Below are 12,627 nucleotides of genomic sequence, written 5' to 3' on the forward strand. Positions count from 1 at the left end.
TGCCAATCATACACAGAGCTGGGGACAGAGCGCATTGGCCAAAAGGACCAGCAACAGAAAGGCCCAAGGCCGGGAAGCACTCGGACATGCCTGACCGTCACAAAGGCCTGTGTGGCTGAGGCCTGGGGAGCCCAGTAAGGGTCGGCTGGGCAGCCTAGCTTGCCCTAGGAGGATTGAAGGAGCCCAGGCTGTTTTCCAGGTACAAGGGGACCGCAGAGGCTGTCACTGGCAGGGGACGGCAGTTTGCAAAGATCACTCAGGCTGCTAGTGGGGAAAGGACTGCAGGCTGCAAGAGGACATGCAGGGAGACCTAAGCTTAACTATGTTTAAAAAAAAAACAAAACAAAACAGAGTTTTCAAACAAATGAATAAACTGTGTGTCTGTTTCTATTCTTACTGAATGAGAGGCATGGTGATGAAATCTTCCTGACCCTATAACGCTTTCTCCCACGCTCTCCAGAGCCTCACTCAGCTCAGGGTACACAGCAGATGCTCAACAAAATCCCCTTCCAAAGTTTTTTGGTCAAGAAGTGATTTTCAAAGCCTTACCCTATCCCCCCCTCCAAAAAAAAAAAAAACACTAAGTCTTAACATAAGCTCAATATGTCAAATTAAAGTGAGTGCTGTGGTGGGGGTCACTATGAGATATATCATGGGAACATTGGTCGACACTGTCAGCTAGAGTGAGATGAAGGGTCTACCAGATTTCTCAGCAAAGAGATCAAGAAATTTATTCCAGGATAATCAATCAAACATAGTTGAAGGAAAGGTTAATTTCCCTGGAGTCATAAACCCCTGTTATATTTACAGCAGTAATTTTAAACATATAAGAGTCCTATTATAGTATTATAACACAGACTCTAGTATATTACTGGCAAAGTCACAGGGCACAAAGCAGAGAAATTACTAAAAACTGGGCATGAAATGATTTAGCTTATAATCAAGTATTAATCTCATATCCTAATACCCATGTTATGATAGCATTTCTCTGAAGTTATTCAACAAGCTGAATTACTTGCCGAGCCTTTTGCTAGATTTTCCAATATCTGTAAGTACTAATGACTCTTTAAGCAATATAGTTCTCTGCATTTTTATGGTCTATAGACTAAATATATTTGCAAATTTTTAAAATGTATGTACATCTGCCAACAGCAAAAACAAAATCTCTAACCTATATAGAAGCTTGATCTTTGGAATTACTCCTATCTGCCCACACTTTGTGTCTAATTCTATTTATGTAATGAGATTAGCCATGTTACCACAACAGGAAAAGGCATGGCTTAAATCAGTTTTAACAACTTAAGGGGGTAATCCAATGGAAAAAATTCATTGCCTTGGAATTAGGAACCTTAGTCTTTCATTTTCCAAGCTATCAAAACTATCTCTACCTGAGGTCATTCTCGTACCTTAAGCATGGGACAATTCTAATAAGAAAAAAGTAAAAGGGGACTAAAAGAAGCTAGGGGTGAGGGTTGGGGAGGAGGTGTGGGGTACAGGAAGAATCTCTGGCAGGGAGGCACAGAAGATCATCAATAATGGTCCGAAGCAATGTATATGAGAACACAGCTTTATCAAATGTATAGAACTAACTATAGGAAAAAAGCCATCCAATTTCAAAATGCAACCATGACACTCATCATATTTCCCCCAGCTGCCTCCAGGCAGTGTGTGCCTCCGTAAAGACCAGAGGTGGGAAAGAAGGCAGCCCAGCTGGAGAGATCCCAGGGGCTGATGTGCAGAGTGCACACTGGAGAGAAATGGAGATGAGGCTGGAAAGGATTCAGTCAGCTTCAGCTGTCACTATTCGGTACTCCTCTCATCCCCTACAGGTTGCCACACTAATTGATTTTTACCTCTATAAGGTTTTAGAATACATGTCCATCCTTTCTGGCCCCACTGAAGAAAGGTTAAGAGCTGTACAGTATACAAACTTGACACCTAGTCTATCCTCCTTTCTACTTAATTTCTAAGTCTTAATTATGATTTTTAAATATCAAAACTCACATTAGTAAAGATTCTAAACAGCCCTATTTAAATTGCTCACAGAATTTTAAGATAGACGATAAGAAAACGTGGGGAAAAATAAACAGCCTGTCACTCCATGAAGAATTTGAAAGGAAAATTCCAGAAAGCATGAAAATAATCCTTATAGAACTTTTAGCCTATCTCAATACAGTGTTTCTTATTTTTTTAAATGTGGGTATTAAGACATATTAAACATCTACTGGTTGTTTAAACACACATGAACTAAATATTAGTGTTAACACTTATGCTTATACAAATACTTACAAATCTAGAGGAGTTGTCATTCCTTACAGTCTTGGCATTTCCAAATGCTGGTAGGAAAGAAACAGATGTGTGGTCAAGCGACAGAAAAATAATTTCAAGCCAAAAACTAAAACAAATACATGACATCTATAAATTTCTAGAAATGCTACTTGCAGCAATGACAGTTCTGTCCAGAAAATTTCCATAGAAACTAAACACAAGTTTTAATAAGCTGCCAAAGCTCCCATGTCCTCTTATAAGTTCATAGAAAGAATCATTCCTATGATTTGTGGAAATTTTTTCCAAGTACTACTGTAAACAATCTTGTCTAATTCAACGCCTTTTAACTGCTTTGATGGTAGTCAGCGGAATGGCTAGCAAGCGGGGCTTCTGCGTTCTTCTTCCATGACTAACAACGAACAAGGTTATTTTAGAGATAACTACTTAACATTACCAAAGGTTTTATGAAACTCAACTGATGAGGTTTCCAGGTGGAAAAAAAACATGAGAAATTTTAAACTGTTTAATTAACTTTGAAATAAAAGCTATTTAAATGTGATTAAATATAGAACTCTGAAATACAGAAAGAGTAAGAAATTTGGAAACTAACATCATTTCCAATAGACTAAAAATATCACATAGTTTCATTAGTTTATGTCCATCAGACCTAAGCGAAACAAACAAAACCAAAACAAAAACAGCCCACAAGGCAAAATCAAGTTAGTTCCAAGCTTAGCTGCTTCAGGGAGCCAGAATCTTCCACAGGACACCCTTTCCAATGAGAGCACGGAAGAACCTTGGGGATGACACTGCCCCAGGCACAGAATGCTGCTGTCTGACAAAGGACTTTCAGTGTCAAAAGGTAAGAGGACTGTTTCATCAAGCTTGTGCATAAGATAGGAGCAGATTAATCTGGGCCTTGGTAACAGAATTAAGTGGGATAAATGTAAGTCATAGAAGCAGAGGGGATCCCTGTTTGATGCTGTGAAGCCCAGAAGCATACCTCAAACTTTAATGTATAAACCAATCGCCTGAGGATCTTGTTCAAGTGCACATTTCAGTTCACTGAGTCCAGGGATGGGCATGAAATTCTGCTTTTCTACCAATACCCTCCCACCCTACCCTGAGGGATCCGTGGGCCATACTGCAGCCAGTAGGGACTGCAGTGTGATATGCAATGATGTGGTGAATAGAAATGACTCTTTAGATGAGAGGCCAGGCATCAAAACCCCAGAAGCTTTCACAACTTCATTAAGTTAAACAGAGACAAGAAGATCAGAATAATAAGCTCACATGATTCAGTTCAGTTCAGTTCAGTCGCATGCACACCAGGCCTCCCTGCCCATCACCAACTCCCGGAGTTCACTCAGACTCACATCCACCGAGTCAGTGATGCCATCCAGCCATCTCATCCTCTGTCGTCCCCCTCTCCTCCTGCCCCCAATCCCTCCCAGCATCAGAGTCTTTTCTAATGAGTCAACTCTTCACATGAGGTGGCCAAAAACTGGAGTTTCAGCTTTAGCATCATTCCTTCCAAAGAAATCCCAGGGCTGATCTCCTTCAGAATGGACTGGTTGGATCTCCTTGCAGTCCAAGGGACTCTCAAGAGTCTTCTCCAACACCACAGTTCAAAAGCATCAATTCTTTGGCACTCAGCTTTCTTCATAGTCCAACTCTCACATCCATACATGACCACTGGAAAACCATAGCCTTGACTAGATGGACATTCGTTGGCAAAGTAACGTCTCTGCTTTTAAATATGCTATCTAGGTTGGTCATAACTTTTCTTCCAAGGAGTAAGTGTCTTTTAATTTCATGGCTGCAGTCACCATCTGCAGTGATTTTGGAGCCCAAAAGAAATAAAGTCTGACACTCTTTCCACTGTTTCCCCATCTATTTCCCACGAAGTGATGGGACCAGATGCCATGATCTTCGCTTTCTGAAGGCTGAGTTTTTAGCCAACTTTTTCACTCTCCTCTTTCACCTTCATCAGGAGGCTTTTTAGTTCCTCTTCACTTTCTGCCATAAGGGTGGTGTCATCTACATATCTGAGGTTATTGATATTTCTCCCGGCAATCTTGATTCCAGCTTGTGCTTCTTCCAGCCCAGCGTTTCTCATGATGTACTCTGCATATAAGTTAAATAAGCACGGTGACAATATACAGCCTTGACATACTCCTTTTCCTATTTGGAACCAGTCTGTTGTTCCATGTCCAGTTCTAACTGTTGCTTCCTGACCTGCATACAGGTTTCTCAAGAGGCAGGTCAGGTGGTCTGGTATTCCCATCTCTTTCAGAATTTTCCACAGTTGATTGTGATCCACACAGTCAAAGGCTTTGGCATAGTCAATAAAGCAGAAATAGATGTTTTTCTGGAACTCTCTTGCTTTTTCCATGATCCAGCACATGTTAGCAATTTGGTCTCTGGTTCCTCTGCCTTTTCTAAAACCAGCTTGAACATCTGGAAGTTCATGGTTCACATATTGCTGAAGCCTGGCTTGGAGAATTTTGAGCATTACGTTACTAGCGTGTGAGATGAGTGCAATTGTGTGGTAGTTTGAGCATCCTTTGGCATTGCCTTTCTTTGGGATTGGAATGAAAACTGACCTTTTCCAGTCCTGCTGTGGCCACTGCTGAGATTCCCAAATTTGCTGGCATATTGAGTGCAGCACTTTCACAGCATCATCTTTCAGGATTTGAAATAGCTCAACTGGAATTCCATCACCTCCACTAGCTTTGTTCATAGTGATGCTTTCTAAGGCCCACTTGACTTCACATTCCAGGATGTCTGGCTCTAGGTGAGTGATCACACCATTGTGATTATCTGGGTCGTGAAGATCTTTTTTGTACAGTTCTGTGTATTCTTGCCACCTCTTCTTAATATCTTCTGCTTCTGTTAGGTCCATACTATTTCTGTCCTTTATCGAGCCCATCTTTCCATGAAATGTTCCCTTGGTATTTCTAATTTTCTTGAAGAGATCTCTAGTCTTTCCCATTCTGTTGTTTTCCTCTATTTCTTTGCACTGATTGCCGAGGAAGGCTTTCTTATTTCTTCTTGCTATTCTTTGGAACTCTGCATTCAGATGCTTATATCTTTCCTTTTCTCCTTTGCTTTTCGCTTCTCTTCTTTTCACAGCTATTTGTAAGGCCTCCCCAGACAGCCATTTTGCTTTTTTGCATTTCTTTTCCATGGGGATGGTCTTGATCCCTGTCTCCTGTACAATGTCACGAACCTCAGTCCATAGTTCATCAGGCACTCTATCTATCAGATCTAGTACTTTAAATCTATTTCTCACTTCCACTGTATAATCATAAGGGATTTGATTTAGGTCATACCTGAATGGTGTAGTGGTTTTCCCTACTTTCTTCAATTTCAGTCTGAATTTGGCAATAAGGAGTTTATGATCTGAGCCACAGTCAGTTCCTGGTCTTATTTTTGTTGACTGTATAGAGCTTCTCCATCTTTGGCTGCAAAGAATATAATCAATCTGATTTCGGTGTTGACCATTTGGTGATGTCCATGTGTAGAGTCTTCTCTTGTGTTGTTGGAAGAGGGTGTTTGCAATGACCAGCACATTTTCTTGGCAAAACTCTATTAGTCTTTGCCCTGCTTCATTCTGTATTCCTAGACCAGATTTGCCTGTTACTCCAGGTATATTTCTTGACTTCCTACTTTTGCATTCCAGTCCCCTATAATGAAAAGGACATCTTTTTTGGGTGTTAGTTCTAAAACGTCTTGTAGGTCTTCATAGAACTGTTCAACTTCAGCTTCTTCAGCGTTACTGGTTGGGGCACAGACTTGGATTACTGTGATACTGAATGGTTTGCCTTGGAAACGAACAGAGATCATTCTGTCATTTTTGAGATTGCATCCAAGTACTGCATTTTGAACTCTTTTGTTGACCACGATGGCTACTCCATTTCTTCTGAGGGATTCCTGCCCACAGTAGTAGATATAATGGGCATCTGAGTTAAATTCACCCATTCCAGTCCATTTTAGTTCACTGATTCCTAGAATGTCGACGTTCACTCTTGCCATCTCTGTTTGACCACTTCCAATTTGCCTTGATTCATGGACCTGACATTCCAGGTTCCTATGCAATATATTGCTCTTTACAGCATCAGACCTTGCTCCTATCACCAGTCACATCCACAACTGGGTATTGTTTTTGCTTTGGCTCCATCCCTTCATGCTTTCTGAAGTTATTTCTCCACTGATCTCCAGTAGCATATTGGGCAACTACTGACCTGGGGAATTCCTCTTTCAGTATCCTATCATTTTGCCTTTTCATACTGTTTATGGGGTTCTCAAGGCAGGCTAAAAGATGGTCCAAGTTTTGAAAGCAATTGTCTGATCAAAATGTGGAGAGTTCACTGTGGATATTCAATAACAAAACCCACTGTGTTACATTTCATGTTAGCCAGTATTTTTATGTTTTTGATTGTTAAAAAAAAAAGTAGTTGGTTCCTGCTCAGTTAAGACAAAATTTACAAAGTCACACCAGGCAAGTCCTTTGATTCAGAGATTCCACTTGGAATGGGTATGGCTTCATGGTCCCTGACAACAAATTCTCTTTTTGATAGTAAATAAGCTGAGATGCTGTATTGAGTAAAGAAACCTGCACATGAAAAACACTCAGAAAAGGATACTTGCTGAAGAGGTCCTTATCCCACATCCACCACCAGCTAAAGGGTTTTGATACATGTAACCTTGCTAATGGTACCTAGTCATCATGAACACCATAACTTTTCCATGTTTTCATGGGCTAGATCTTTGCGGCGGGGGTGAACATGCAGGGATGCCAAATTAACTAATATGCACAGCCCCAAAGTCTAGCACAAGATGCTGACACATAAAGGAGAGTTTATTGTGGTTTGAAGGTCAAGGGCAAGTGAAGGAATTGCTTCAAGAAACTTTATTCAGGGTGCCATTTGCAAGCCATAGACCGTCTTTTCATCAAACAACTCTGAGCTGCATATTACTAAACATAGCTCTAAACACTAAAGTCTTTTATTGTAAGCCTCAGAAGCAAAAACAAGTGTTCCATTATAGAACACTCGAGACACACTCCTCAATTGTTTTTTTAAGTTCATTGTTCTAAGTGTTCATTTACAGTTGCAGCTCCAGTTAAAAAGTAAAGCATTCCCATAAAATATAATACATGCCTACAGTGGACATTTCTCCCATTTCCTGCACTGAGGCCTCATTTCAAATACAATCAAATAAAGAGTCAAATTCTAATCACAGATGCGAGCTATAGCATTCCACAGTGTTTCTCCGTTAGATCTCAGCATTCTTAAAATAAGCATCTACAGAAATATAACACATGTATAGCATCCTAACTTAAAAGCAAAAGACAATAAACAAAAAGTCATAATACTGGAATAAGAAGAAGATATAGTGCTTTCTATCATAGCATCTTTATTTGTTAAGGTACTGAAGGGAAAGAAAGATCAGTAACAATGTAATAGATGTTTTGGCCTCTGTTTCTCACATGCAAAGTATTTCCATGAGTTTTATTTCACTATCTGGGGGATAAAGATGTATACGGTGTAATAATGTGGATGGAGGGACTAGGCCTGAGTAACAGAGACAATGGGCAGGGCTCTGTTTCTCCATACTGGGTTGGGGCGGGGTGAGGCGGGGTTCTCCCTCCAAAAGCAGCTCTGCTTTAATCCATGTTAAATCTTGACCTTCCATGACTCTGAACAAACAGTTGAACCAAACTACTCTTTTGAGACCAGAACTTCTGACCAGGGGTTGTCTTGACCCCCACAGGGGACAGCTGGCAATGTCCGGAAACATTTTCAATGGTAACAACTAGAGGCAGGGGTGCAACTGGCACCCAGTGGGTGGAGATCAGAGATGCTGCTATACGTCCTAGAAGGGACAGGACAGCCTTCTACATCAAAGACTTATCCAGTTCAAATTGTCAATGCCCCGGCTGAGAAACCTTTTCTATCCTAACAGCTGTGTCAAATGACAATACAGGTATGCTTACAGTATAAAGCAATGCAGTGGGCCTTCCATCAACAGAGACAGGCTTTCACTTACTGATTTCAACATATGGATGGCTTATGCTGATGGTTTATGCCAACCTCCATGGTAGAAGGGGACTTATCCCTGGCTTGGTTTCCTGATGGTATTATGGACTAAATATTTATGTCCTTCCCTCCCTCCAGCTTCACATGTTGGAAGCCCTAACCCCCAGTGTAATGGTTTTGGAGATGGGCCTCTAGGAGGTAAACAGATGAGGTTATGAGCCAGCCCCCAACCACCCATCATCCCCCTCCTCCTCCCACATATACACACAAAGAAGAGGTCATGTGAGCACACAGCAGGATGGTAGCTGCTTACCAACCAAGAGGCTTCAGAAGAACACCTACCTTAGCAGCAGGTGATCTTGGACTTTGGAGCCTCCACAAGTGTGAGAAAATAGATTTCTGATGTTTAAGCCACCCAGTCTGTGGTACTTTGTTATGGCAGCCCAAGCTGACTGACCCAGATGGCCGACCAGAGAATAAAGTCAAGTTTAGGCTTTCTGTAACCCTTAGAAACTGGTCCTTAAATGTTTCTCTGACATAGCCTTGGTTTCCTTGACAACAGAAATCACCAGCCATGGGTGTTATTCTGAATAAAATAGCACTGCCCTCACATTACTCTTTTTCACTAAGTTTCTCCCAGCTGTCAAGTCAAATGCAAATAGCAATTGATTAATATTAAGCAAAATTTAAGTAATTCAAACAAAAACTGAGAGGGAAAAAAGTGACTGCAAGTGGGAGAGCTCCTTTAGTCAAGGAAAGTGTTCCCTCCTTCAAGTTCATGCAGCCCCGAGTTCCTATGGCATGCTACCTTGCTCAGCAGGTCTGGGCCTAACTCTCCTCTTCCCTCTGCCCTCCTAGGCTACCTCCAGGTGCCTGAAGTGCCCTGAAAACTGGACTGACTGTTCAAGTCACACTGAACCAATATACATCCCAAATCCTACCTTCCAGAACTGGGTTGGACTGTAAAAGCTGTTCTTTGACTTGATTAACTTCTGCTCCTTTTCCACAAACAGCTGCCACGTAGGACATAACAAGCTTGCTGGCCTCTGTGGATGAAAACAAGCCATATTAATAAATTAAACCGATAAAAATTTTTTTTTTTAATTTTGGGGTGAAGAGATCTGGGCGAGAATATACACTAATAGTGTTTTCAAAAGCCTGCACTTCCTGGGAGCAAAGAATGTTTTGGAAATCTTTTAAAATATTCATGCTTTCTATTCAGATATATCACTGATTTAGATGTAACAGAAACTGTGCTTAAAGGTTATCACTGAGTTGCTAAAAAATTGGCTGAGTAAACATAGCCAACAAGATCTCAGGACTATATTCTTAAAGCAATTGTTTCTTAAAAAACTAAAAATAGAGCTACCACATATAATCCAGCAATTCCACTCCTGGGCATATATCCAGAAAAAAACCGTAATTCACACTAGTATGAATAAAACAGATAAACAACAAGGACCTGCGGTATAGCACGGGGACCTATATTCAATATTTTATAATAACCTATACGGGAAAAAAAATCTTAAAAGAATTGTGTGTGTATAAATATATACCTATAACTAAATCACTTTGTTATAGTCCTGAAACACATTGTAAATCAAGTATACCTCAATAAAAAATTAATTTTTAAAAGCAATTGTTTATATACAATTACTATATTATACACAGGTGATTCAAGTCAAAATGAACTTGATAACCTGGATGTCTTTACCAAATGTATTTTTACAGTTTACAAGAACTGCCTCTCCTCAAAAATACTTTCTACATCAAATTGGCCTGCTTACAATCAGATTAATTACTCTTCAAATCAATTAAAAATCTAAGCAGCTAATCTGAAGGATTTGAATACAAGAAATGCAGACCTTCCAGGGAACCTTTTAGTTACTTTCATAGACTTCACTAGGAGAAAGTTCTCTGCTAAAAGACGCAGGCCACCAGAGGCATGCAAAGAACTCTTTGCTCAAACTGGTGCTTTTGCTTTGCATGAGTGCTCAGTTGTGTCCCACTCTTTGTGACCCCATGGACTGTAGCCCACCCAGGCTCCTCTGTCCATGGAATTCTCCAGGCAAGAAACTGGAGTGCGTTGCCATTTCCTCCTCTAGAGGATCTTCCCAATCCAGGGATCAAACCCACATCTCCTGCATCTCCTACAATGGCAGGCAGATTCTTTCTCACTGAGCCACGTGGGAAGCCCAGCTGAAACTGGTAAGGTGGGCCAAATCTGGTTTTATCCTTCCCCAATCAATACATGTTTCTTCACAGCATCTACTTCCAAAAAACTGATCCTTTTAATATTGTTCCAGGGAATGGTAATAGATGTTAAGGGAAAATGAAGTCCAAAGTCAAACGAATTTGGGGCCACAGTGAGTTAGGTTAAGTGAAACAGGTTTCCTTATTACATGGCTTCTTAGAGGAGCACGTGCATTGTGGAAATCTGGAAAAAGATCAAGAACGCACCATTTCCCAAATTTATTTGCTATCAAATTTCTTTCGAACTGTCCCAGTTCTAATGTTCCATAATCAGGATCTGGTAAACACTCAACCAGTAAATGTCAGCAAAATAACACAAGGACCCACATTCGGGCAGTCAAGAAGAAAAACCAATCTCCCCAAATCTTACTTTCTTGCAAGTTCTTTGCTCTGGTGCCACTGTCGGAGGGCAGGAGAGCCTTCCCCAGGTGTGAGTGGCAGGACCCCTACCTACGGGTGTAAGGGGATCAATCTTAATACTGCCCTTTCTCATGAGGACATACACAGGTAACTTCCAGCCCATTTCCCACATCTGTATGTGAAGAAATGAATGACTGGAATATGACCTTGGGTGTATTGCCCAACACGTGCTTCAGGGCCTACACACAAACCCAAAGCATCAACTAGTAACAGGAGCCACAGAGCACCAGGAATCCACGCAGGTCTCACAGAGTCCTCAAGGGAGTGCTAGCAGATACAGTGCTGAGGAAGCAGACGATCTCATTGGAGCCCTGAGGACGGTGGTGGGAGGCGGGGTACTTCTTCAATGGTTGGAGTTAATGCTGCCTCCAATTTGCTTACTGGGTAACGAGAACGAGTCCAAACAGGTTCTCTGGTGGTCTGTGATGGCTGATTTCTGCTGTCTCCTCTTAAAGACTATAACTGAGAAATATCAGTCTTGCATTTTTGCAATACCCTCCTTCCAGAGGGCACTGTCCCTTAACACACCCTCCATCCTGTCTAGTTCCTGAACCACATTTCCCATTGCACTCAAGGTTTAACTATGTAAAGGCAAGCGAACTGTATGGACACACTTTTGTTGCTCCATCAGGGCAACCTGGCCTCAGTCATGGACAAAAGTTTATATTATTACCTTTCATTTCACTTTTGGGTGCTGCATTTCCCATGCCCACCAGTCCACACTGGAACTCTTCTTCTGTCACTTCGAAATACTTTGTTTCTAGGCTCTCTGGCTTTCAAAGTCAGGTGAGACAGCCCTCCCAGCAACCTCCTGACGCCTTGTGCTATCTGGTCTCCCAACTGTGGGCCAACTCTCCTGAATCACCCACGCATTCCAACCTTATGGTGTGGCCTCTGAAACCATTCACCTCCAGGCTTGCTTTCTCATCATCCTGTTTACTCAACAGCATTCTTTGCTCCCTATCCCCACCTACACTCTCACATGTATTACCTATGCTCTTCCTGACTTGAATTTCCGGCCCTCTACTCATCATACTACTAGAAGAATGGAAGCATTTACAGGCAAAAGAACTGCTCCAGGTAGTGGTAAACACACACACAGACATATTTCAGATGGAAAGGTAGGTTTTCTTTTCGGTAAACTAACAAGAAATATTAAAAGTCCAGGCCAGGCTATTTTGCTTATTTCAGTGATTATGAACCTCACTGCAGCAAAACCTCAAACCTCAGATACATGGCTACACCCAGTTCTCTGAAAATCTTGTTCGAGTCCAGGATGGACACCAGGGACAAAGTGCTGTGTGTGTGCATGCATGCGTGTGTGTGTGTGCTCATGTGTATGGGAGCAGAGGGAGGAAGGGAGATCAACCAGGAACGAGAACTCTTTGGTAGCTGGGGGAATTGATTTGACCTCCCAGAGATCTTTTAATGGCCTGAACGAAATAGTATCAAATTCTCTCGGGGTCAAATCTATTTTAAAAAGGCATCAGTAGCAGATTTTTTGGAACTTGGATTTGACTGACATCATATGGCTGTTAAAACTGTATGTAAACCCACAATATCTACCGAGATATCACGATGAGGTTAACTTAAGTTGAAATTAGGAATCAGTTTTATTAATTTTAAAATCTATTTAAGTAAT

At 41.3% G+C, this 12,627-nt stretch overlaps 1 protein-coding gene across 12 annotated transcripts in view; it reads right to left on the reverse strand.

Annotated features, from left to right (window-relative positions):
* Window positions 1-12,627, reverse strand: part of MYO1B (myosin IB) — a 198,985-nt gene that overhangs the window by 76,425 nt on the left and 109,933 nt on the right. For all 12 annotated transcript variants that reach the window (XM_086348680.1, XM_086348642.1, XM_086348660.1 and 9 more), the window contains 2 exons: window positions 9,254-9,358; window positions 2,290-2,336 (listed from right to left, as the gene is read on the reverse strand). In XM_086348680.1, coding sequence (XP_086204806.1) covers window positions 2,290-2,336; window positions 9,254-9,358 — 152 coding nt within the window. The remainder of the gene's footprint in view (window positions 1-2,289; window positions 2,337-9,253; window positions 9,359-12,627) is intronic.

Source organism: Bos grunniens, chromosome 2, assembly GCF_055505025.1.
Source record: "Bos grunniens cultivar Pamir isolate PY7600 chromosome 2, Bosgru_T2T1.0, whole genome shotgun sequence".
Taxonomy (NCBI): Eukaryota; Metazoa; Chordata; class Mammalia; order Artiodactyla; family Bovidae; genus Bos; species Bos grunniens.